Source organism: Gorilla gorilla, chromosome 3, assembly GCF_029281585.2.
Source record: "Gorilla gorilla gorilla isolate KB3781 chromosome 3, NHGRI_mGorGor1-v2.1_pri, whole genome shotgun sequence".
Lineage (NCBI taxonomy): Eukaryota > Metazoa > Chordata > Mammalia > Primates > Hominidae > Gorilla > Gorilla gorilla.
In genome coordinates this window covers 14,540,951-14,567,231 of record NC_073227.2, presented here as the reverse complement: position 1 = coordinate 14,567,231, position 26,281 = coordinate 14,540,951, and the positions used below count along the sequence as shown (strand labels likewise).

Sequence of the window (26,281 nt, the reverse complement as noted above, 5' to 3'; positions counted from 1 at the left end):
GATCTTGTATAGAATATAGAGAAAATCCTAAGGAATGAAATTAAGAAAAAACTCCATTTGCAATAGTATAAAAAAGAATATAATGCTTAAGAAAAAATTTGACAAAAGTGCAAGACTTGTGCACCAAAAACTATAAAGCATCTTTGAAAGAAATCAAAGAAGACCTAAATAAATAGAAAACATCCCATGTTTGTGATCAGAAAACAGTACTATTAAGATGGCAGTACACCCCAAGTTGTTTTATAGAATCAAGATAATCCGTCTTGGAATGCCAGCTCCCTTCGTCGCAGAAATAGACAAGCTGATCCTAAAACTCGTATGGAAATGCAAGGGGCCTTTTTGTGACTGCGTGTGTGTGGTAGGTAGAACATAGTAGTGTCCAAGTTAGCCCTGGTCATTTAACCTGGTGCAATTTCATTGCAGGAGAATGACATCTTCCTGGGCTGGGAAAAAGGAGCTTATAAGAAATGGGGAAAGAGTAAGAAAAAATGTTCAGATCTAACTCTAGAAGAAATGAAAAAACAGGCTGCTGTCCAGTGTCTTCGATCTGCTTCTGATGAAGTAAGTTTACATTTTGTTTCTAACACTTAAGAGAATAAAAGAAGGGGTGATTTAAGTTTACAAATATGACAACTTGACCTCCAAAAACTGGGAAAACAAAGTACTTATTTATTTTACCAAGTAACATGAACATTACCACTTTTCCTTTATGGTATTTTTCTATATTTTCTGAAGTTTTATATGCTTTTCTTTTATATGTGCTACTCTAATTAAGAGTATACACAAAATTTTATATCCTTTTTCCAACTCGACTATTTCATCCTCTTATTACATTGTCTTTATTCTTTTTAGTGGCTAAGTTGCATTTCATCAAATAATATTTCAACAGCAGTATAATATTATAATATAATCTTTATTACTGGATGTTTACCTTACTCTTGATTTTTTTTTTTTTTTTTTAAGACAGTGTCTCGCTCTGTCGCCCAGGCTGGAGTGCAGTGGTGTGATCGCAGCTCACTGCAACCTCTGCCTCCCAGGTTTAAGCGATTCTTGTGCCTCAGCCTCCTGAGTAGCCAGAATTACAGGCACGTGCCACCACGCCTGGCTAATTTTTTTGCATTTTTTAGTAGAGATGGGGTTTCACCATGTTGGCCAGGCTGGTCTTGAACTCCTGATCTCAGGTGATCTGCCCGCCGTGGCCTCCCAAAGTGCTGAGATTATAGGCATGAGCCATCGCGCCCGGCCCGCTCTTGATTTTTCTGTTATGCTGTCTAGAATATGTTATGTGGGGTTTTTCAGTGGTCTGTATTATTACATTTGGATACATTCCTAGAAGGGAATAGCAGTTCATACACTTCAAAAGTACTGTATTGGCATATGATTTATATATTTTTTTTGTTTTTAGAAAATATTACAATATTATTTAATTCTTTTAGCATTTCATATAAAATATTTCTCATGTCTTTCAGTTTCCTGAAATAACAAAATAATTAAAAAATATCTTTTGCAGTTAATATTATGAATTCTTATTTTATTATTCACTCTTAGATGTTATCTGTGAGATCATAACTACTGAAAGAGTCATTTTGCTTTGACCATGCTATTTGAGAAGGTATGGTTTAAGTACCTTTATGATGCAAGGCGAAATTGAGCGGATTCTGACCTCCAGAAACTTCCTTCCTGGACTAATTGTTGAATGGTCTAGTGTTGCGATCATTGGCTTTGTTATCTTTGACAATCTGCAGAAGTTTATTCTGTCTGGCTGCCACTGATGCAAACGGTTTTTAAGGCTTGCTTAGTGTTTCCCACCTTTCTGTTCTCATCCAACTCCTAATTATCTCTGAGGCCAGGAACAGTGGCTCAACACCTGTAATCCCAGCACTTTGGGAGGCCAAGGTGGGCAGATCACCTGAGGTCAGGAGTTCGAGACCAGCCTGGTCCAACATAGTGAAACCCCATCTCTACTAAAAATACAAAAATTAGCTGGGCGTGGTGGTGCATGCCTGTAATCCCAGTTACTTGGGAGGCTGAGGCAGGAGAATCACTTGAACCTGGGAGGCAGAGGTTGCAGTGAGCCAGGATTGTGCCGCCGCACTCCAACCTGGGTGACAGAGGGAGACTCCATCTCAAGAAAATAAAAAAAGAATTGTCTCTGAAAGCCTGACTCCCCTGGCCATATACTCATGATACATTGTGTATATCTCAAATAACGTGGCCTTCACATCCTAAGTTGTAATCATTCATTTGACTGTGCTCACTGGGCGCAAGGACCGTGAGTTACCCATCTTTTTTTTTTTGTTTTTTTTTTTTTGTGGCGGAGTCTTGCTCTGTAGCCCAGGCTGAACTGCAGTGGCGCCATCTCGGCTCACTGCAAGCTCCGCCTCCCGGGTTCATGCCATTCTTCTGCCTCAGCCTCCTGAATAGCTAGGACTACAGGCGCCTGCCAGCATGCCTGGCTAATTTTTTGTATTTTTTAGTAGTGATGGGGTATCACCGTGTTAGCCAGGATGGTCTCAATCTCCTGACCTCGTGATCCGTCTGCCTCAGCCTCCCAAAGTGCTGGGATTACAGGCGTGAGCCACCGCACCCGACCAAGTTACCCATCGTTTTTATCTCCTACTGCCTAGCACAGTGAGTGCTTATCACATGAAAGGTACTGATTTTTTAAAAATGAATCTAACATTTATTTTTTAAAAAGCCTACCCTTTCATCCAATTATTTTTTCTCTTCCCAGCTGTTTTCTTCTCCCCCACCTCTGATTTTTTAACTTCTTAATTTCTTTTTCTTTTTCTTTTCTTTCTTTTTTTTTTTTTTTTTGAGACGACACAGTCTTACTCTATTGCCCAGGCTGGAATGCAGTGACGCAAACCTGGCTCACTGCAACCTCCTGGGTTCAAGCGATTCTCCTGCCTCAGCCTCCTGAGTAGCTGGGATTGCAGGCATCTGCCACCACACCCAGCTAATTTTGGTATTTTTAGTAGAGATGGGGTTTCACTATGTTGGCCAGGCTGGTCTCAAACTCCTGACCTCAGGTGATCCACCTGCTTCCACCTCCTGAAGTGCTGGGATTACAGGCGTGAGCCACCGCGCCTGGCCAACTTCTTAATTTCTTGAAATTGCTGCTTCATACAGCATGGGATAGGAGTTTGGAAGTTACCACTTATACATACAGCTATCTTAGGCACCATTTCATTACAACAATTAGGAACATAATTAACCTGGTTTAAGGAAGAATAGAAATATATGTAAAGGATACAGGGATATTTCACTGAAGCCAAGTGCTAAAAGTATAGCAGCCTCACGAGAGACCTGAACTGGGAATTATGTGATAGACAAAGTCACTTTCGGTAACAACCAACCTACAATCTCTCATTTCCTTCTGTACCTGAGTCAGGGTCATTCCCTCTCTGTCCAAACTCTGGTTTTCTCTGCTTTAGCACATAGTGAAGAATGGCCATTCCAGCTTCCAGCCCAGCATGACCATGGAACTCTCCTGTCCAACACCATTCATCTAGAGAGAGAATCTGATTGGCTGGGCTTGAGCCAGGTGATTGAGCCTGGGCTTAATCAGGCTTGAGCCAGCCTGATTTGATAAGCCCTGGTGAGGGGGCAGGGCGGCCTGGAGGTTCATCACTTCAGCAGGGGCTGTGAGTGACGTGCCCAGAGAAAACTTGGCAGAGAAAACTTTGTGGTTAAAATGGTGGGTTTTTTAGTTTTTTGTTTTAATTTTAAAAAGTGCACGGACAGGGTCTCCCTGTGTTGCCCAGGCTGATCTTGAACTCCTGGGCTCAAGACATCCTCCCGCGTCGGCCTCCCAAACTGCACGGTACAGGCCTGAGTCACCATGCCCAGCCAAAATGGTGTTTTCTTTATGACACCGAAGGGGAGTACATTGATAATTTGTAGATTGATAAGTAGTTTAGAGCTTTTAAAGGAATTCAGAATGCAGATTTTTTTTTTTAACAAGTGAGAAGTTAATTCAGGTAAATTATTTGAGCAAAATCCAAAGAAGCTGCTGAGTTATAGTCAGAAAGAAAATATGGGTAGTGCAGGTTCAAACTGAGAAAGGATCTTATTTCTTCTTTGGACCAAAGTTGCTGAGAAATGAGCCTAGCCTTTGACTCATGGTTAAGCTGGGGAAATGACAGGGGCAGCTGAAATCAACTGTGAAAAGATGAAGAGTATAAAAACCTTCTATGAGCAATGCAAGACCCTTCTCCTGTAACTTGTTGAATTTGCGTGTAATTCATACTAGCCGAGTATGTTGTGTGATGTGAAGAACTTAGTATGAGATAGAAACAGTGCAAGGGAATGGTTGTTGCTTATAAAGATCTTTGATTCTTTAGGTTATTGCTTTGGGAAAATGCTTTCCTTTGCCTGGCTGTCATAGGCAGGATTTTTATTTTCAACCCCAGTAAAGCATATTTGTACTTTTATTGCTCTTTCCTTCTCATTTTATTAAAAAAAAAAAAAAAAAGATTGTTGGATTGCTTTTTCCTAACAACGATTTTTAAAAATCTTACCAAATTAAAATTAGCTGAGGAAGTGAATGTGCCAGGCATAACCAGATGCTCAGTAATTACTTATGGAATGAATGAGGAGAGTCTTCAAGTCCCAGTCCCTGCTCCAGAGCTGTTGTTTGTGCATCAATCTATAGATCCCTTAAACTATGTGTCCCCGACCCCCAGGCCATGGACAGGTACCAGTACATGGCCTGTTAGGAGCTGGGCTGCACAGCAGGAGGTGAACAGCGAGCAAGCTTTACCGCCTGAGCTCCGCCTCTTGTCAGATCCGTTGTGGCAGTAGATTCTCATAGGAGCACAAACCCTGTTGTGGACTGAGCATGCAAGGGATCTAGGGTGAACGCTCCTTATGAGAATCTAATGCCTGAGGCGGAAGTTTCATCCCGAACCCCATGCCTACCTGCTTGGTCTGTGGAACAATTGTCTTCCACGAAACCAGTCCCTGGTGCCAAAAACACTGGGGACCACTGCCTTAAACCAGCTCACTGGCCTCTTGGGGAGCCAATGAAAAGAACCCTCTTTAACTATTGCCTGCTGCAATAGAAAGAATCACTCTGTGGTAGTTTATGAAGGGTAGGCCATCCGTGTGTCCCCTGGGTTTCTTTTTATAATTTGTCTATTGGCTTCAATGGAAAGAAAGGAGCAAAGAGGACCTACATCGAAAATTATAATGCACAATTTTATTTTGTGTTTTTGTCATGAATGTTTGCATATAAGTATGCTCATTTCCTGAGGATGATCGTGTTTGTGGTACTGTGTGCTGTGCTTTCCCATCCAGTCCAAATGCCCTCTTAAAAGTGCTTCTCAGTACAGCTCTTTAGACAGTCACTACTAATTGGTCACAATCAAAAACCACTAACAGTTCAGTTTATAATCTAGTAGATTAAAATGCTAATGGCAATTAAAAGACAATAATATAGGTTATATTATTATATTAGATATAAGTATAGGTAGGAAGTACTGGTGATGTTATGCATTACATGTGAGATGAATTATTTTCTCATTATGTGTGTGACTATTATGTGTGTATGTGACACATGTGACCATGCGTGTATGTGACTATTATAGTTACAGTGTGAACTGTTTCTATAAAAGCATCCATAGTTACCAGACTGTTCACTGGTGTCATGGTTTAAGGAGAATGGCTTACTTCTCTGGCTCCACTTACACACTTGGGATACTACACCGTGCCTCCACTTTATCCTTGTAACAAGTTGTACCCCACATGATGGCACTTCTCTTGGCCTGCTCAGCTCATTATTTTATGAGAGACATTGCCAAAACAGAAGGGCAATTCAGTTGTGTCAGAATTTAATTTTATACATTGATTAAAATTTGGCTGTCCCCGTGTAAAAGTTGGCAGAGCAGTTGGTGAATATTTCTCCAGGGAATCATGACCTTTGATGGGCTTTATTGGTTTTTACGTCCCAGCTGAAAACTGCCTTGGCTAATTCCCTTTCATTTACCTATGCAAATAACATGCAAGTTTTCGATAAAATGTTTTGCATATGCTTTGATTGCAGTTAGTAATGGGGTCTGTAAAGAGGAATGGTATTGTGAATCAGTCATAGGCAATTCAGCCCTCCTCCAGATGCATATTTTTTAGGTGATTATTATCCTAAGCTGTCTGTTTCATTCCTGTTATGACTGGACCTGGCATATACCTGGTATTTGTTAAATATATGCAAACCACTCTTCATTTCCCCCTTAAAAAAAAAACTACTTATATTTGTTTTATTTTTATTGAGCCACTTGAAACTGAATCAAAGCTAGTACTTTATCTCCCACTTTGAGGATGGTTAGAAGATTAGAAACTTAATGAGGCCCTGTTTGAGGAGTAAATAAAGTTAAAATGCAATAACTCTTTCATAATACCATTCTTTTGGGGTGTTAGTTTTGAAGGTAACAGCACTGCAGCTTACCCTGGGGAGCTGACCAGTCCTATTGTTATTTAAAGAGCTTTAGAGGACTTACACCCTAAGTAGAGTCTCAACATTCACTTGCTTATATTCTCACATTGAGCTAAGTCTGCCAGTAAAAGTACAGAGTACAACTTAGTATTTTGTATATGCATTATTTATATGCTGTACAGGGTTATATCTACAGAAAACCATGTAAAGTATGTCACGGCAGTGTTTACCTTCAAGGTTAATTTTGACCATATACAATTGGCCCTTCATACCCATGAGTTCTACATCTGTGGAGGTAACCAACAGTGGATCAAAAATATTTGGAAAAAAATGGATGATTGTGTCTGTGCTGAACACATATAGACTTTTTTCCTGGCATTCCCTAAAAAATACAGTATGACAACTACACCCATAGCATTTACATTGTGTTAGGTATTACATGTCATTTAGAAATAATTTAAAACATACAGGAGGATGTGTGTAGGTTATATGCAAATATGCCATTTTATATAAGGAACTTGAACATCCACAGATTTTGGTATCCTCGGGGTCCTGGAACCGACCCAATATAGGGATGACTATATACTGTGTCTTGACACATGGACTGTTGAACCCAACCTTTTCTGGGTAATACTAAGAGCATCAATACAATGATAACATTTATTGAGCGCTTAAAATGTGTGAGGTGCCTGTCTGAATACATTATGTACATTGCAGGAAGTGATGCTGTGCTCTCTCTACAGACCAGAACCCCCTGAGAAGAAGCCACTGATTAGAAAAGCTGAGAGTGCTCACAGTTGTTGTGTGATCACAGCCAGTCCTGCCTGAGGAAGCCTAAGTCCTATGTCTTTGGGTATATAGATGGCAGTGGAGCTGGAGCATTTGAGGACACACGGGCCATGCTAGGGACTTGGGCTTTTCCCCTGAGCAGCTGTGAAGTGTTAGGGTTTGGAGAGGAGTAGTGCAACCTGACTTACTTGCCAATCAGATGCTGATCAGACCATACTGGTTGCTGCACTGAGACTAACTGAACACGGTAAGTGAGCTGTGCTGGAGGGACAGAGGGCAGATTGTGAGTACCCAGTGAAGATGCAGTTGCAGGGGTCCAGAAGGCAGATGGCTGGGGGATTCTGCATCTGTTTTCGAAGATGGAACTGTCAGGATTAGATGTGGGGTAGAGATAAGGGGAGGAGACAAGGAAGACAGCCAAGGGTTTTGATTTGAGCAACTGCAAGAATATAATTCCTGGCCTGGCACAGTGGCTCATGCCTGTAATCCCAGCACTTTAGGAGGCAGGCAGGTCACTTGACGTCGGGAGTTTGAGATCAGCCTCGCCAACATGGCAAAAACCTGTCTCTACTAAAAATATAAAAATTAACCGGACGTGGTGGCGCCCACCCATAATCCCAGCTACCTGGGAGGCTGAGACAGGAGAATCACTTGAACCCAGGAGGTGGAGGTTCCCGTGAGCTGAGATCGTGCCACTGCACTGCAGCCTGGGCAACAGAGCAAGACTCCATCTCAAACAAACAAACAAAAAATTAGCCAGATGTGGTGGTGCATGCCTGTAGTCCCAGCTACTCAGGAGGCTGAGGTAGGAGAATTGCTTGAACCAGGCGGTGGAGCCAAGATCACACCACTGCACTCCAGCCCAGGTGACAGAGCAAGACTCGGTCTCCAAAAAAAAAAAAAAAAGTAATTTCTGTTTACTAAGGAAAAGGAACCTAAGGAAGGAACATCTTTGTGGTATGAATAAGGATTAACATATGAGATGCCTCCTAGGAGACAGCTAAGTGGAGATTTTTGAACAGGCAGCTGAATAAACTGAATATGCATGTCTAGGGTTGGTGGGGTAGAGTGGTTTATGAGGACCAGGCAAGAAATAGACCATTTTCTTTTTGTTAATCTAGCCCAGATCTTCTGATCTCTTTTTAGAAAAGGTAGAAAATTTGGATTTTTTAACAGGAAGTTTTCTGATCTTTCAAATGTTGAAAAGTGAAAATATGAGAGCAGACACAGAAGTGGAAGGGGCTGCTGTAAAAATCTGAGAATGAGGCACTATAAAATAGACATGCGTGGGGTTAGGGGCTGGGGTATGAAAACAGGTTAAGAGTTTGAGGACCAGAAAGGGCCAAATGATGGCCCAATGAATCCCTGTGTGCCCACTGAAGTTGAAGAAGCCAGGTGTTGGGGGCACAGCTGGAGACCCATGTACGCTTTCCTCATGACTTTCCTGGTCATCCCTCTCAGGTCACCATCATACCCCGCTTGGTGTTTGTCTTTCCCATGCTTATTTTCGTATGTTTACTAAATACTGTTTGAAGGTGTACACAAATACAGCATGATTTTGCATGTTCTTAAACTTTCTATAAATTATACCATACTCTATATATTTTTGTAACTTTTAGTTAAAAATTTTAAAATTTTATCTATATTGATAACATGATCTTATAATGTCTTCATTCTTCATTCCTAAATAGTTGTCCATTGTGAACTATGTAACACTGTTTATTCTCCTGGTAATGGGCCTTTCAATTGCTTCTCATTTTGGGCTATTATAAAGAAAGTAGAAAGGAACATTCTTTTTTTTTTTTTTAGACGGAGTCTCGCTCTGTGCCAGGCTGGAGTGCAGTGGCGTTATCTCAGTCAGCTCACTGCAGCCTCTGCCTCCTGGGTTCAAGCGATTCTCTGCCTCAGCCTCCCGAGTAGCTGGGACTACAGGTGCATGCCACCACGCCCAGCCAATTTTTGTATTCTTAGTAGAGACGGGATTTCACCATTCACCATGTTGGCCAGGATGGTCTCGATGTCTTGACCTCGTGATCCGCCCACCTCGGCCTCCCAAAGTGCTGAGATTACAGGCGTGAGCCACCATGCTCGGCCGAAAGGAACATTCTTACCTGCTTATCCTTGTGCGTATGTACAGTACTTTTTCTTGCATGTATACTTAGGCATCAGATTCCTTGACTGAAGTCAGTGTTTTTTTGTAACTGTCAGCCTTATAGACTGGAGTATTTGATGAAAGCTATGGACCTAACCAGAATGTTATACTTAAACTTTTCTTATATGAATTACTTTGTTACATGCCCATTAGTGGCCTCCTTAAGAGTTCATCCTTCCTAGATTAAAAATAACTGGTCTAAGTTGTGACTATTCTTCTTAATTGAACCATGAAGTGAAACAAATAGTATCCAGACATTCAGCTCATAGCTTTCTGAGCTTCTGTAGCCAAATATCCTTCAGGAAGTTTACTTGTTAGATATCTAAAGGGAAAAGAAACTGCCATCTCCATATGAAAGTAAGAAACAGGACTTTTTTGCATATAATAAAAAATAGGGTTTGCCTGGATGCGATGGCTCATGCCTGTAATCCCAGCACTTTGAGAAGCTGAGGCGGGTGGGTCGCTTGAGCCTGGCAGTTTGAAACCAGTTTGAGATGGGGTTTTGCAGAAACCACATCTCTGAAAAACAAAAAAAAAAAAGCCAAGTGTGGTGGCACATGCCTGAGTCCCCAGCTACTTGGGAGGCTGAGAAGGTGGGAGCAACACGTGAGTCCTGGAGGTCAAGTATATGGTGAGCTGTGATCGTACCACTGCACTCCAGCTTGGGTGACAGAGCAAGATCCTATCTCAAAAATTAAAAAAAAAAAAAAAAAAAAAAAAGCGGGGAGGGGTTTGCCTAAATCCGTAAGGTGCTATAATGAACTAAGAAAATTGAAGGACTTAATTCAAGTTGAAGTATTTTCCTCTTTTTGTAAAATGATGAAATGGAGGCTCAGAAGTTAAATAACTTGTCCAGCTTCACACAGCACAGCAGGTCTCATAAGTCCAGATCATGTTCCCTTTATGTTACATCACCCTGCTAAAGAGCGGGGTTACCTTTTTCTAAGCCTCGATTGATCACATTATTTAATTATTATAACAGTTTGATATCCTCTATTTTTTGTTGAAAACTTTAACCTTCTTTTTTTTTCAGCATTCTAAAGAGTGCATAATCTGTGCCCTAGATCATGTTTAAAGATATTTATCCATTGGATACTTCTCTCCTACTCTGTATCATTTTCTAGAGAGCAAATGTGCATGAGAGCTGGAGACGGGCCAGTTTTTTTTAGACCATTCCGTGTTCAAGGATAGGAATCACAGCTCTCATACAGGGGCCTTGGCAGAAACAGCTTTTTATTTAGAGGAGTTTTTTTTCACTTTGTATTGCTTCTCTGGCTATTGAAGGCATGAGTTTGTGACCCCTGGCACATATTCTCAGTCTTCTCACTTGGTGCTCTTTTGCTTATTTGCTTAACATTAATTTAATTCTAAATTTTAAAAGGGTTTTTAAAACTTCCAGTCATTAAAGTATGGAATTGATCCTTTGCTTTGCAGTGAAATGATTACTATGATCACCAGTAGTCATTCTATCAGTATCTAGTTGGGTTTCCTACCACTAATCTTCCAACTCTGCTTTAAAGCTAAAGACTAAGATCTGAAAAACTGTAAAAGAGCTCCATGTGCAGGGCTGTGCTGAAAATAGGAGTGTTTGAAAGCCTGTGCTTCAGTTATTGCTACATGACTAAGTACCCCAAAACTTAGTGGCTTGAAACAACTAGAGGAAATCTGTGAGTTAGCTAGGGCTCAGCTGGGAGGTTCTTCTGCTGTTCTTGCTTGGGGTCTATGATGGCAGGTGGAGCTGAAACATCCAGGATTGCTTTCCTCATGTGACTGGTGCTTCAGCAAGCATGGCTGGGAGCTGTGACCTTTCCGCACATGGCAGATGGAGAACGCTCAGAAGGTAGCATTCCAGGAGGGCATCTGTCACACTCGGCAACATCTTATTGTGAAACCCAGTCACTGTGGGAGGGGCCCAACCTAGGGGCAAGTGCTGGGAGGCACAATTCATTGGGGGCACCGGAGTAACAGCCTTTCCTCTGACAGTTACTTTCTGGAGAGATTGAGTAGACAGGTTCTGGACTTTGGGATACTAGGCACCCCTGAGGCAAAGCCTGAGACACCATAATGAAAATTGGGGACTGACTGATTCCCCCATCCCTTTCTGGTGCCTGACTGACAAATAGGTTTATCTTCCAAAGATAGAAGTGTGGAAGATTTCTTAACGAGGAAGAGGTTGCTGGAAAGAAGAAACATTTGAGGGACGAGATGATCCTTTAAAAATTATAACCATGATAATAGAAATGAAAAATTCAATAGATGGTTTGGAAGGCAGCTCTGGAAATCTTCCAGAAAGTAGAACAAAAAGATGAAGAAATGGTAAACAGATGACAAAAGAAATTAGGGGACCAGTACAGGAAATTCAGTAACCAGCTATTAAGAAATGTGTCCATAATACTAACACCCTTTTCCAGATGTAGAAACTGAGGCTTTGATAGGTAAATGATTTATGTAGGGTCATGTGGTTAACCCTGGGGTGAAATTTAGAACCAGATCTCTTTGACTCCATTGAGCCATGTGCAAATGGAACAGGCAGTTAACACTGAGTATCATGTAGGTTAGTGATCACACTATGGCGGCACCTGTCCAGCATTTAGGAAATATCCAGTCTAAATGAACCCTCCATAAAAGAGAAACCTGTAAGATGATTAATATGGCACGGAAACCTTTGAGTATGGAGAGGAGAGATGAGGCAGAATAAGTCAAATTGCCTTTCTTTTACTTTACACTTAATAACTAAGGTCCAAGTTGAGAAGGATGGGAAGTATGGAGAAGATGGAGAAATACTGGAAATGTTGTAGGGATGGGAAGTGATAGGAATTTGTCAGGGAACAAATAAGACCCTCATGAAGTAATAGGACACCAGTTGCTGTGTTTGACCGAGGCTCAGTCTCCATCATCATTTAACTCTTCAACCCCACCCCACAGCCAGAAGCAGAGAGTGTAGCAGTAGCAAGAACCTAGCGTTGGTCAGAGAGAGAAGGAGCAGGCCATGAAGTCCAGGGAGAATCCAGAGGGGTTTTGGTGGTATGCATTAGGTTAATTATCTTTTTACTCCTCCAACCTCAAAATCAAATCTTAGCAAAAATTAAAGGCATTTTTGAAGTGATGAATCAAAAAACAAGATTGTAGAAAATTAAAGACGTACAAAATCTAGAAATGACACCAACATTTAAGTGACTAAGGTGACAGGGGCTGTGGATGCCTCACATGTGTCATGTTAGCTTTTTTTACTGAATCTTGGGAGGGAAGTGGTGGCATTCTTGGGTCCAGAAAGAGGAAGTGGCACACATGCCCTTTGCTGCCCAGTGAATGTAGCAGGGCAAGAATTCAGACCCAGTCCAGCATGACTCCAAGCCCCAAACCCAAATACATTCCACTGAGTCCTCTTCTCAGAGAAATTAGAGTGATTATCATGTAAATCTCAGGAGGACAGGGGTCCTCATAACCATTTGTTCACTGGGTGGGTGAATGAGCCAGTGCATGGTAAACTAGTGGCTGGCTGGCCATGCATTCTGAGGGTTGCTCACTGAGCGTGTCCTGAAACTTGGCAGCGTCTGTATGTGGCTCGCCACTTTGCAGGTTTGGAGTACTGTAATTTGAATTTTAGATTGCTCTTAACGGTTTGCAGAGTGTTTTACATGTGTTGGATACTGGAAGATGGGTGGATATTATCCCTTTTACAGTTAGGAAAAGCAATTCATGAGTTCAGTGGTGGAATGGTAGCATTTTTTTCACCTATAGCTTGTGCTCCCTTAGAGTTGTTATTAAGATATAACTTAATCTTTCTTTGTTTTTTAAGATACTGTAGGCTCTCAAAATATTATTGAATGGCCTTATGGATATGCTATGCTACTGAAATTTGATTATTAATATTTTCTAATGGTTTATATAATTGGGAAAGTGAATAAAAATTTCTCATTAAAACTGTAAATTAACACTTTGGAACACCTGCCAGGAGACAACAAAGGGTGATGACAGCTTCTGCTGTGCCTCTATGCTTCCCAGCTTGCTGTGATGGTGACCCAGGGTTCTCATGATTTTTTATTTTTTATTTTTTATTTTTTTTTATTTTTTTGAGACCGAGTCTCGCTCTGTTGCCCAGGCTGGAGTGCAATGACGCGATCTCAGCTCACTGCAACCTCCACCTCCTGGGTTCAAGCAGTTCTCCTGCCTCAGCCTCCCAAGTAGCTTACAGGTGCCTGCCACCACGCCCAGCTAATTTTTTTGTATTTTTAGTAGAAACGGGGTTTCACCATGTTCGCCAGGCTAGTCTTGAACCCCTGACCTCAAGTGATCCACCCACCTTGGCCTCCCAAAGTGCTGGGATTACAGGTGTGAGCCGCTGCGCCCAGCTGATTTTTTAAAAAAATATATAAGATGCTACAGGTAGTCAAGAAAAGAACAGAAAAACCTGGTTGGTAGAGCTTGCTTTTACACAGAGAGTAAGGAGTAAGCTCTTATTCTGCTGTTTAAACATGAGAGCAAAAAAAATATATGTTTATATATGACAGCAAATATATATATATCACTCATATATAATATACATATTTACTCATATATTAATAAATATATGTGTGTATATGTAATTAATTTCTAAGACAAAGCATGAAAAAATATGTAGTCACTAGGTTGTAATGACCATTCTGATTAAATGGGACCCCATTTTAGAGTATTGGAAGACGTTTAATAAGTGATCCCTAGAGGTTCAGTGTTCTGCATTGGGAGACTAGCCCTAGGTTTAGAAACCTAGTGACATAGGCTTGCTGTACAGAACAGTATGCAGTGTGTCAGCTGACACTGGTGTTGGTTTCACGATCCGAAGGAAATGGAATATAATTGCCGTCCTTGTCACACCTTGAGCATTATGGTAAGCAGGTGCTTTCTGGTGCAACTGTTTGTGGTTGAACAGTGTTTATGACTAATATCTGCCATGGTTTTAAGAGTGTTTTTAAAGGAAAGGGCAACTCTTGTCTGGCCTATTTTTCTATCTTCCTATTAAAAGCTGTGGTATGACGTGGACAGAATGTAACTCTAGATGTTTACAATTAACTGTTTTCATTGTAATCTGTTTCTTGCTATTCAAACTGTGTAACTGTGGGATTTCTTATGTAGGATATCTATAATATTTGTGCTGAGTCATTTTGAGTTAAGTGAATGGGGTAAAGTTCTATTTTTAGCCCGTCAAGGCCTAGTGAGGGCACTGGCTTAGCAGAACTCTCCGTTACGCGCATCTGTTTGGGTTATGCCCACCAATAAGGACTTGATTCCAGTTTAAATAGGACTTTGGTCACTGAATAAATCTAAAGTTTCTGAGAAATACATTGACTTTTTTTGTCCACTGTAAAAAAATTTTTTTTTCTTCCTGTGAAAAATTGAGACTCTTAAAAGTTAAAGTCTACATAATGGAAGATTATTTGCTTGTGCCTGTTTTCAACATTCATTTTTCTTTAAAGGTTGACTCTTATTTTTACCCTCCCAAATCCAGACTCTTCTATGTACTCTCCTTAAATTTGAAACTCCCAAGCTTTGTATAGAAGTCGATAATCTGGTCCAGATGCTGAAAAGAAGACAAAGCTTTCACATTTGCAATATTGGCTTCATTTTCTGGACTTCTGTTGTTGTTTTAATCATGAGTGTTCATGTTTCTTTAAAACAGAAAAAAAAAATCACCTTGTTTTTTTCAGGGTGTGAGCTCCTAGAGAACTAAGATGAGGTTTTGTGATTTTCCTTTGTTTTAAGTCTGGTATAAGATCTCGCTCACATAAATATTTAATACTCTTTTTGATGGTGACTGACTTTTGGTCGTATGATGGACATTTAGGCCCTTAAATCTGCCCCATGAGCAAGATGACACACCTTTGGAAAAACAGAAGCTATTCTGGGAGGTACATGAATATGTTCACATTTTAACACTAAGTTTCATTTAATATGCCTTATTAGTAATAAGCATGTATACCAATTTGTATCTACAAACCTATAGTTTTTAAACTGTAGTATTCACGTAAATATTGGTAATATATTTATTTTGGAATGTGGATGATTTGTAAAAAAACAAAAGTATACAAATACCTGATTTGTACATACCTGGCTGTAACCTAATGTGTCTTTTTGTTGTCATGCAGAGCTCTGGTATCGAGACTTTAGTGGAGGAGCTCTGCTCCAGACTGAAAGACCTTCAGAGTAAGCAAGGTGAGGTCAAAAGCACTGTGCGCACACATGCCAGGATTACATCCCTGAGGAATCTGGATTGGGGAAACTCTTAGAATTGATCAGAAAAGAAAACAACCAGAACAAACTCTTTGTGTCCAGTGTGTGTCACTAGGCCAGCCTCATGCTCCATCTGCAGCTCTGTTAGTGGCTTCTGTGTCAGTCCCAGCAGTCACTCATAGAGATTCCTGCAACCAAGGGAGGGACTTAGTCCACAGGTGCCCTCAGAGATAGGAAACACTTCATGGTTTTCTGTTTTTTTGGGTTTTTTTAATTGTCATTGGCTTCAAGTTGAAGCTCAGAGATCAGGAACAATATTGTCTCTTTCCTTTCCCCATCCTTGCCCCTCTGTTAATATCTGCCTGTTGATGTTAAGACTGCTAAATTAAGACATTAAATTAAGATGTTAAGACATGAATTACTTCAGGTTTGGAAGGGACTTCTGTTTTGACTCAGCTTTTTTGGAAACACAGACTTGGCAAGCTTATTTAGTTATTTCGATATATGAATCCTCCTCATACTTTTTCTAACTTGTTTGCAATCCCTAAGAACGAGACCTTCATATTAAGGGTGAGGATCCTTGTTTCCTTGCCCTCTTTATGGTCATTTTGCTGCCCACCAAGCCTTGAGCCTGCCTCTTAAGGGCACAGTTGATTTGTAACCTAAGGCAGTATCCTAGGCTAAACTAAGGGATAGCTCTTTTTCCTGTTTTAGTTGAAATAGCCCTTGCTCACCTACATGTTAAGTAATAGAGCAAACTGTAATAAAGAATATTCTTTACAGATTAGTTTTAGTCAAGATGAGTCAATGTAAAGTCTATGAGTGTAGAATTTTGTGAGAAAATATTTTTGGAATCTAAACAGATGTTCTGTCCTTCTGGTCTAATTAATAAGTACACAGGGGACTTCAGTCTCTTAATTAAGTGCCTCTAGAGCACTGTATCAGTGACGAGATGAACAACTCTCACCTCTTGGCCTAATGCTAATGTGGTTTAATCGGAGAATTCCCTCTGGCACACTGAAAAAATAAATTTTTATTAAAAAGATCGGTATTGAGTTTGCCTTTTAAGCACCAAAGTCTCTATTTCTTGTTAAAATTAGTTGAGAAACTTTGAAATACATGGGCATTTATTAACTAGATATAAGACAAATCTTTCTTAATTTTTGTTTCGTAACAGAAGAGAAGATTCACAAAAAGTTAGAGGGGTCTCCCTCTCCAGAGGCAGAATTATCCCCTCCAGCAAAGGATCAAGTGGAAATGTATGTAAGATTGTATTCAGTAATAAAGTGTGCATTTGTTAAAATCAAATGAATAACTGCTACATGGTTTCCGTTTTCTGTTTGTCATCTTGTTTAGTTTCATTATATATAATGTAAGAAACATTTATCAAGTGCTTATATGCTTGACATTGAGAATTCAAAGGTGAAATAAGATGGTTCTGTCCTTGGTGTTCATATTCAATATTTGTGGAACAAATGAGTGAAACATAGAAGGTTATTATTTGCTAAGTCTATGTATGTACTATTACCTTTAATATTCACAACAGCCCTTTGAGACAGCTGTGAGAAATTAGGATTATCAGCCGGGCACAGTGGCTCATGTCAGTAATCCCAACACTTTGGGAAGCCAAGGCAGGTGGATCACCTGAGGTCAGGAGTTTGAGACCAGCCTGGTCAACATGGTGAAACCCTGTCTCAAATATTAGTTGAGCATGGTGGTACATGCCTGTAATCCCAGCTACTCAGGAGACTGAGGCAGGAGAATTGCTGGAACCCGGGAGGCAGAGGTTGCAGTGAGCTGAGACTGTGCCATTGCACTCCAGCCTGGACGACAGAGCGAGACTTTGTCTTATTAAAAAAAAAAAAAAAAAAAAACAAGAAAGAAAGAAAAGAAATGATTATCCATGTTCACAAGCAAGAACACTGAGTTCCCGCTGTTTACTGTAGAGGGAACATAGGCAATCCTTGACCTGCCAAACCTGCTTCCTAAAGATACTTTTATTTTTTTCTTTGTAAATAATTAGTCTTAAAATAGTCTGCATTATAAACAGACTTCCCTATTATACATTTTATTTTAATCTTTCGAACCTCTGAAACCTAAGAAAAAAATAGCATTTCCTTGGTTTGTATAGACCTGTATTGTCCAGCACAGTAGCTGCAAGCCATGTGTGACTACTGAGCACTTGAAATGGGGCTGGTTCAAACCGTGATGTGCTGTCAGTGGACAACTCTCATTGGATTCCAAAGACTATATATAAAAAAAATGTAAAGTATTAAACATTTTAAAGTATTGATTACATGTTGAAATGATAATATCAGGAGTTTAGTTAAATATATTACTGGAGTGCATTTCACCTATTTCTTATGTTTTTAATGTGCCTGCTAGAACACTTAAAATTACATATGAAGCTCAAAATATATTTCTCTTGGTCAACTCTGACATAGACTGAGAAAGAGTATCAAGTTCAGGCCCTTTGAAAACATGGCCTTTTACCACTTCATGTGTGACCTTGAGCATTGCCTCTGAAACAACAGTCCCCAGTAGCCAATGTGACTTTAAATTCTGCCTTTTGCAATCTATTCTGCTTTGAAATCTTCAGTGGCCCCCAGTTTCCTAGCAAATCAAAAATACTTTCTCATTTTCAAGCCCCCTGAAACCAGCCTCCCTGGCTTTTTCTACGCTGCATTTCTAGTGATCACAGCTCTAATTAGTTTTCCATTCTGTGAGCATAACATGTGTGTCTTCGTGTCCTCACACAGGCTCTCAGGCCTCACAGGTAGTACTCACTAAACTTGTGGAATAAATCTGGAATTTCAAGGCTCAGTTGTGGCCCACTTTAATTGTTCTAGGCCTCACCGACATCCTCTTTCTGAATACTTGAATGTGATCATTCCTACCCTTTCTGAGGGCCTGCTTCAATGCCAGGCAGTATGCTAGCAGTTACATAAGAAGCTGCTGTTCCAACTCATTTTGCATATTAATTCCTTTACTCCTGACAACCCTGAGAGGTAAATATTACTAGCTCTATTTTGTAGGTGAGGAAACTGAGCTATGGAGAGGTTAAGTAACATGCCTAAGGTCACACAGCTAGTAAAGCAGGCAGAGCCAGGATTTGACCTCAGAATGTGGCTTTAGAGCTCATACTCTTGACTGATTGCTACCGAGCTTTTTAACTGCATATATTTTCAACGCTCACAATAACTTTGGGAGGTAAGTCATAGGATCACCATTTTGCAGTTGAGGAAATAGTCTGAAGTAGTAAATAATGAGCTTAAAGTCGCAAGCAATAGTGACTTAGCTGAGATTCAAATTCAGATAATGCTTACTGAAGAGACTGCATTCTTTCTTCTACTATTTGTCCTTTTTGACTTCTTAATTAAAATGCAAACTTTGAAGATAAAAACTGTCATCTTACATATTTTCTCAGTAATCTTACAGTGGGTATCACAGTGCTGAGCAAAATGGTGCTTGATGCATGGGACTAATCTTAAGCATATTTTACTGTATTATAAATTATTGTAAAGTTAATGATTCTTGGATGATGTGAATGTTGACACTACTAAAATGAAATATTCCATTCTTCTGGTTGGTAATGTTGTTTTACTGTATCTAAAAAATCTGCATACTCGTGTTTTGAAGTCTTTACTCTGTTTTTCAGGTACTATGAAGCATTTCCACCACTTTCTGAGAAACCAGTTTGCCTGCAAGAAATCATGACTGTGTGGAACAAGTCTAAAGTCTGTTCTTACTCTAGCTCTTCTTCATCATCCACAGCCCCACCAGCTAGCACAGATACTTCCTCTCCTAAGGACTGCAACAGTGAAAGTGAAGTCACCAAGGAAAGAAGCAGTGAAGTACCCACCACTGTGCATGAGAAAACCCAGAGCAAAAGCAAAAACGAGAAGGAAAACAAATTTAGTAATGGCACAATTGAAGAAAAGCCTGCTTTGTACAAAAAGCAAATCCGACATAAACCTGAAGGAAAGATTCGCCCTCGCTCGTGGTCTTCTGGCTCCAGTGAAGCAGGCTCAAGTTCCAGTGGGAATCAGGGAGAATTAAAAGCATCCATGAAGTATGTTAAAGTAAGACACAAGGCACGAGAGATTCGAAACAAAAAAGGGCGGAATGGGCAAAGCAGGCTTTCTTTGAAGCACGGTGAAAAGGCTGAAAGGAACATTCATACTGGAAGTAGTAGCAGTAGCAGCAGTGGTTCTGTCAAACAGCTGTGCAAGCGGGGTAAGAGACCTTTAAAAGAAATAGGGAGAAAAGATCCTGGGAGCACTGAAGGAAAAGACCTGTACATGGAGAACAGAAATGACACAGAGTATAAAGAGGAGCCCTTGTGGTACACCGAGCCAATTGCTGAATATTTTGTTCCTCTGAGCAGAAAAAGTAAACTAGAGACCACATACCGAAACAGACAGGATACAAGTGATCTGACATCAGAGGCAGTGGAAGAATTGTCTGAATCAGTGCATGGTCTTTGTATCAGCAACAATAATCTTCATAAAACATACCTCGCAGCAGGTACTTTCATTGATGGTCATTTTGTAGAAATGCCTGCAGTTATAAATGAGGATATTGACCTCACTGGGACCTCATTATGTTCTCTACCAGAGGACAATAAATACCTGGATGATATTCATCTATCAGAATTAACGCACTTCTATGAAGTGGATATTGATCAATCCATGTTGGATCCTGGTGCCTCAGAAACAATGCAAGGAGAAAGTCGGATTTTGAATATGATTCGACAGAAAAGCAAAGAGAACACAGATTTTGAGGCAGAATGTTGCATAGTGTTAGATGGTATGGAGTTGCAAGGGGAACGTGCAATATGGACAGATTCTACCAGCTCCGTAGGTGCTGAGGGCTTATTCCTGCAGGACCTTGGCAATCTGGCTCAGTTTTGGGAGTGCTGTTCATCCAGCTCCGGTGATGCTGATGGGGAGAGTTTTGGAGGAGACTCTCCAGTGAGACTCTCTCCCATCTTAGACAGCACAGTGCTCAATTCACACCTGCTTGCTGGCAATCAAGAGCTCTTTTCAGATATTAATGAAGGATCTGGTATAAACTCTTGTTTTTCAGTGTTTGAAGTGCAATGCAGTAATTCTGTTTTACCATTTTCTTTTGAAACACTCAACTTGGGAAATGAAAATACAGATTCTAGTGCTAATATGCTTGGGAAAACACAGTCTAGATTGCTAATATGGACCAAAAATAGTGCCTTTGAAGAAAATGAACACTGTTCTAATCTTTCAACAAGAACTTGTAGTCCATGGTCCCATTCAGAAGAAACACGTTCAGACAATGAAACATTAAATATTCAGTTTGAAGAATCCACACAGTTTAATGCCGAAGATGTTAATTATGTAGTTCCTAGAGTCTCGTCAAACTATGTAGATGAAGAACTTCTAGATTTTTTGCAAGATGAAACTTGCCAGCAAAACAGTAGAACTTTAGGTGAGATTCCTACATTAGTTTTCAAAAAAACATCTAAACTAGAATCCGTCTGTGGTATTCAGCTAGAACAAAAAACAGAAAACAAAAATTTTGAAACTACACAAGTATGTAATGAAAGTCCACATGGAGATGGCTACAGCTCAGGGGTTATTAAAGACATTTGGACAAAGATGGCAGACACAAATTCTGTGGCTACAGTAGAAATAGAAAGAACTGATGCTGAGTTGTTTTCGGCAGATGTAAATAACTACTGCTGCTGTCTAGATGCTGAAGCTGAACTGGAGACCCTTCAGGAGCCTGATAAGGCTGTGCGGAGGTCAGAGTACCATCTGTGGGAGGGACAGAAAGAGAGCCTGGAGAAAAGAGCATTTGCTTCTAGTGAGCTATCAAACGTGGATGGTGGTGATTATACAACACCCTCTAAACCCTGGGATGTAGCCCAAGATAAAGAAAACACATTCATTCTTGGAGGAGTTTATGGAGAACTCAAAACCTTCAATAGTGATGGGGAATGGGCAGTCGTACCACCTAGTCACACAAAAGGGAGTCTGTTACAGTGTGCAGCTTCTGATGTTGTGACGATAGCTGGTACAGATGTCTTTATGACCCCAGGAAACAGTTTTGCTCCTGGGCACAGGCAGTTATGGAAACCCTTCGTGTCATTTGAACAGAATGATCAGCCGAAGAGTGGGGAAAATGGGTTAAATAAGGGATTTTCTTTTATCTTCCATGAAGACTTACTAGGAGCTTGTGGCAACTTTCAAGTCGAAGATCCTGGACTTGAATACTCATTTTCTTCCTTTGACTTAAGCAATCCATTTTCACAAGTTCTTCATGTAGAATGCTCATTTGAACCTGAAGGGATTGCATCTTTCAGCCCCAGTTTTAAACCGAAATCAATCCTCTGTTCTGATTCAGACAGTGAAGTGTTTCACCCCAGGATATGTGGTGTTGACAGAACACAATACAGGGCTATTCGGATCTCTCCTCGGACTCACTTTCGCCCAATTTCTGCATCTGAACTGTCCCCAGGAGGAGGAAGCGAGTCAGAATTTGAATCTGAGAAAGATGAAGCAAATATTGCCATTCCTTCTCAAGTTGATATATTTGAAGATCCGCAGGCAGATCTCAAACCTCTGGAAGAAGATGCACAGAAAGAAGGCCATTACTATGGAAAATCAGAGCTTGAGTCTGGAAAATTCCTTCCCAGGTTAAAAAAATCTGGGATGGAAAAGAGTGCTCAGACATCACTGGATTCCCAGGAGGAATCAACTGGGATTCTGTCAGTAGGAAAGCAAAATCAGTGTTTGGAATGTAGCATGAATGAATCCCTGGAAATAGATTTAGAAAGCTCAGAAGCAAATTGTAAAATAATGGCACAATGCGAGGAAGAAATTAATAATTTTTGTGGTTGCAAAGCAGGTTGTCAGTTTCCTGCTTATGAAGATAATCCAGTTTCTTCGGGACAGCTGGAAGAGGTATGTGTCTGCGTGTTGGTATTTGACAAAAGGATTTGATCAGAGTTTAACCCGAGAACAGACATGCCAGTCAATGAAAGATAGGGTTAAATTATTGGGAAATTAGCTTAAATGTCTTAAAACTTAAATTGTTCTAATTTTACATGTAAGGACTTAAAATGGATTTAATATTTATAAATTTGAACTAGACAGTAGAGTTTTTCTGGAGAGAAAAAGCTTTTAAAAATCACAGGATGTAAGATTCCTATGTGTTGTCTTAAGATGCATGTTATTGGCCGGGTGCAGTGGCTCACGCCTGTAATCCCAGCACTTTGGGAGGCCGAAGTGGGTGGATCATTTGAGGTCAGGAGTTCAAGACCAGCTTGGCCAACATGGTGAGACCCCATCTCTACTAAAAATACAAAAATTACCCAGGCATGGTGGCAGGCACCTGTAATCCCAGCTACTTGGGAGGCTGAGACAGGAGAATCACTTGAACCTGAGAGGCAAAGGTTGCAGTGAGCCGAGATCGTGTTCTGCACTCCAGCCTGGGTTGACAGGGTGAGACTCCATCTCAAAAAAAAAAAAAAAAATACATGTATTATGCTTAAAGCAAAAACCTAACATGAAAGTGTTCTAACATTCAAAGTTGATGAATCAGGAAGTGGCTGCTATTAAAGTGTAGCAAGCCTGTCTAACTGACTCTTAGAAGTTGATCACTTTATCAAAACTTGTGTTTTACATATAAAACAAATTATATCTCTATGGAGTTCTCAAAAATACATTGTGGCACATGTAGAAATTCACCCACAGCCCAAATGCAACAAAATTTTTTCTACAGAACCTATATAGATGTATCTTGCTTTATACAAAGTACATATTCCAGAAGCTGTGTGGATTATATGTTAAGGCTATGGAATGAGGAGCACATTAAGTTGTGTTAATGAGAGTCATTGTACCCCTCCACTGTATGCCCAAGAAATGGCTTGAGGTTAAACTGATTGTACAAGAAATAACACTTAAGACAATAAACTGTTTCACAAAAAAAGCACAGCAGTCTGCCCATTTTTCCACTGTTTTCGATATGTGAGTGCCTAGCCTTTCTCCAGAAACAGCTTATTTAATTGTGTTTTTGTTTTTGTTTTGTTTTGGGGACAGAGTCTCGCTCTGTCGCCCAGGCTTGAGTGCAGTGGTGCGATCTCAGCTCACTGCAACCTCCACCTCCCAGGTTCAAGTGATTCTCCTGCCTCAGCCTCCCAAGTAGCTGGGATTAAAGGCATGCGCCACCACGCCCAGCTAATTATTTGTATTTTTAGTAGAGACGGGGTTTTACCAGGTTGGCCAGGCTGGTCTTGAACTCCTAACTTCAAGTGATCCACCTGCCTTGGTCTCCCAAAGTGTTGGGATTACAGGCGTGAGCCACCGCGTCCGGCCCAGCTTATTGAAAAAAAGAGATGGAGGTGTTTAGAAGCCATGCCACCTGTGGCCAGAGAGCAGATGAGTGTTGCACTTCCTCCCAACTGTCCTGCACGCCCTACCCACCATTGCACATCCAAATCCTACCCATACCATGAGACTTATTTCATATACCACCTCCTTCACTGACACTTTCCCTAATTCCCTCTCTCCCCTGCTCCATCCCCACTCTGCATCAGAATTAATTTTGCCCCTCTCTTAACTTTCATGCACTTTATGCCGCTTTTTGATTGCATCTTCCATTTCTCGTGAGTTATTTATATCCTGGACTATAAGCTCCTTGTGGCTGTGGACCATGCCTTACTTATTTGTCGCATCAGAGTGCCCAGGTGTGGGACTGCTTGCCTGTGATTCTAGGAAGCCCCCAGGCGACTTGAGAGGCACTGCTCTAATCAGCTACCTAGAGACCCATAGAGGATGAATTTAATCCCATTGAAACACTGCTAAGAAAAAAACCAATAATATTGTTAGCCTTTATCTGTTTGTTTATTGCCCCATTTTTCATCCTTAAATATTCCTTTATGTACTTTGTATTTCACCTGGTTCCAGATTGGGAAGAAAGAAAAAGAGGAAAGAAGCAAGATTCTACATCATACCACTACCATATTCCTTCGCTTTCTAGTATGTTGATGTATTTATGTGTTATCAGAATTCTGGGTTTCCTTGAAAGGTCTTAGCTGCCAAAAAAATTCCCAGAGGACATTTTGGGATTGTCTGATAGTTTAGATGTTGTCAGCACTGCTCTCTCGGCAGCATTGTTATACTTTAGAAGCCAGGTTGAAGCTTACTTCATAGATTAATCTGAGATGTGGAGGAGGCTGAGAGAGTGACCTGAAGGGACAGTTTGGGGCCAGCCTGGGACTAGAACCTGTATCTTTCTGTTCTGTCACATTGCTTGGTCAGTCTGAAAGGTGCTTTTAAGAGGACGTGCTTCCGACCCTTTTCCTGAGTCAGTACAGTCTTTTCAGAAAGCAATCTGGGAGGCCTGTTTAAAGATCAGTAGAACCCCATCTATTTCAGACCTAGATGATGAAAGTGTAGGATTTCCGATAGAACTGGTGTCTAAGAGCATGAAAATAATGTGATTATTTTCAAAAGTGTAGTTCAATTCAGCAAACATTTAGTGAGGACCTGTCTACATGCCTGTTGCTAAAGTAGGTGTCCCGGATGAATAAGACTTTGTCCTTGCCCATACAGAATTCAGCGTAGTGACGATGACCAGCTTGTACCATGTTACTTATTTTAACTGAATTAGGTAATTTATTCATGTGGTTCAAATTCAAAAGTTACAAGTGTATATGTACATACACAGTGAAAGGTTTCCTCCCCAGCAGCAACCACTAGTGTGAGTTCTGATGTATTCTCCAAGGATATTTTTTGCGCATATAAACAAGTAAATGTTCACATGTATTTCTTCCTATTTTTTCTTTTTGCTGAAATGGTACTTTATTGTAATCACCCTTTCTTTTTTTATTTTCTGCACACTATTCCATTGTATGGATATACTGTAATCTACCTAGTCAGTTCTTTATGTTTTAGGGCATTTGACCAATGCAGTTTTAGGTGCTGTAGGTAGAATGGTGGAGGGGAGCACAGAATGCTGTGGGAACCTGCAGGAGAACCCTTCCAGCCTGTGAAGGTTGAGGAAGGTTTCTTGAGCATATCTGAGTGTCCAGAGTAGAAGGATGGAGGCAGGGCCGTCCAGGCAGAAGGAACAGCAGAAGCAAGGGTAAAGAGATTTGAATCTGCTGATGTGTGAAGGGCAGCTGTGAACAGGGATCTCACGGTCTCTGGAGTAGAAGCCATACGGTTAAGAGTAGCACAGATGAAGCACAGTGTGCCTTGGTATCTGGACATACATTTGTGGTGAAAATGTTCTTGTCGTTTCCTTGGTTGCCAACTTAGTACCAAGCACCTTGACGCACAGAAAATAAGCAAAAGGCTTACTTGCTGTCTTCAGGGAATTTCAGTCCACTCAGGAGAGGAGCTCACTGTGCTGTGGAGGTCAGCAGGTCTGGAGGGACAGGAAGGCTCTGATGAGTAAAGAAGGAGTGAGGGTCAGGGGTCATCCTGGTGATGTGCCACCCGGCCCATCTATGTAGAGGCTTCTGTCACCACTATCCTACTGGATGCCCATGTAGACCTCATGCGGTAGGTTATTTTCCCCACTTCTAAAGACACATAGGCTCTGAGAGGTGAGACAGCTGCCCCAGATCCCAGTGTAGGGGACAGGCAAAGCATTTTCCACCACTCTGCACCTCTGTGAACTGAGGAAGACTTACACCAGCAGTTCTGTGTCTCTTG

General features: G+C 40.8%; 1 protein-coding gene across 10 annotated transcripts in view; it reads left to right on the top strand.

The window, feature by feature from the left end:
• KIAA0232 (KIAA0232 ortholog) overlaps positions 1-26,281 on the top strand; it is a 100,729-nt gene that overhangs the window by 59,023 nt on the left and 15,425 nt on the right. For 5 of the 10 annotated variants that reach the window (XM_055385399.2, XM_055385402.2, XM_055385398.2 and 2 more), the window contains 5 exons: positions 424-561; positions 15,497-15,563; positions 16,759-16,840; positions 19,240-22,522; positions 24,527-24,598. In XM_055385399.2, the coding sequence (XP_055241374.1) occupies positions 424-561; positions 15,497-15,563; positions 16,759-16,840; positions 19,240-22,522; positions 24,527-24,598 (3,642 nt within the window). The remainder of the gene's footprint in view (positions 1-423; positions 562-15,496; positions 15,564-16,758; positions 16,841-19,239; positions 22,523-24,526; positions 24,599-26,281) is intronic. The other 5 variants (XM_055385404.2, XM_031010184.3, XM_055385401.2 and 2 more) reach the window with 1 other exon arrangement.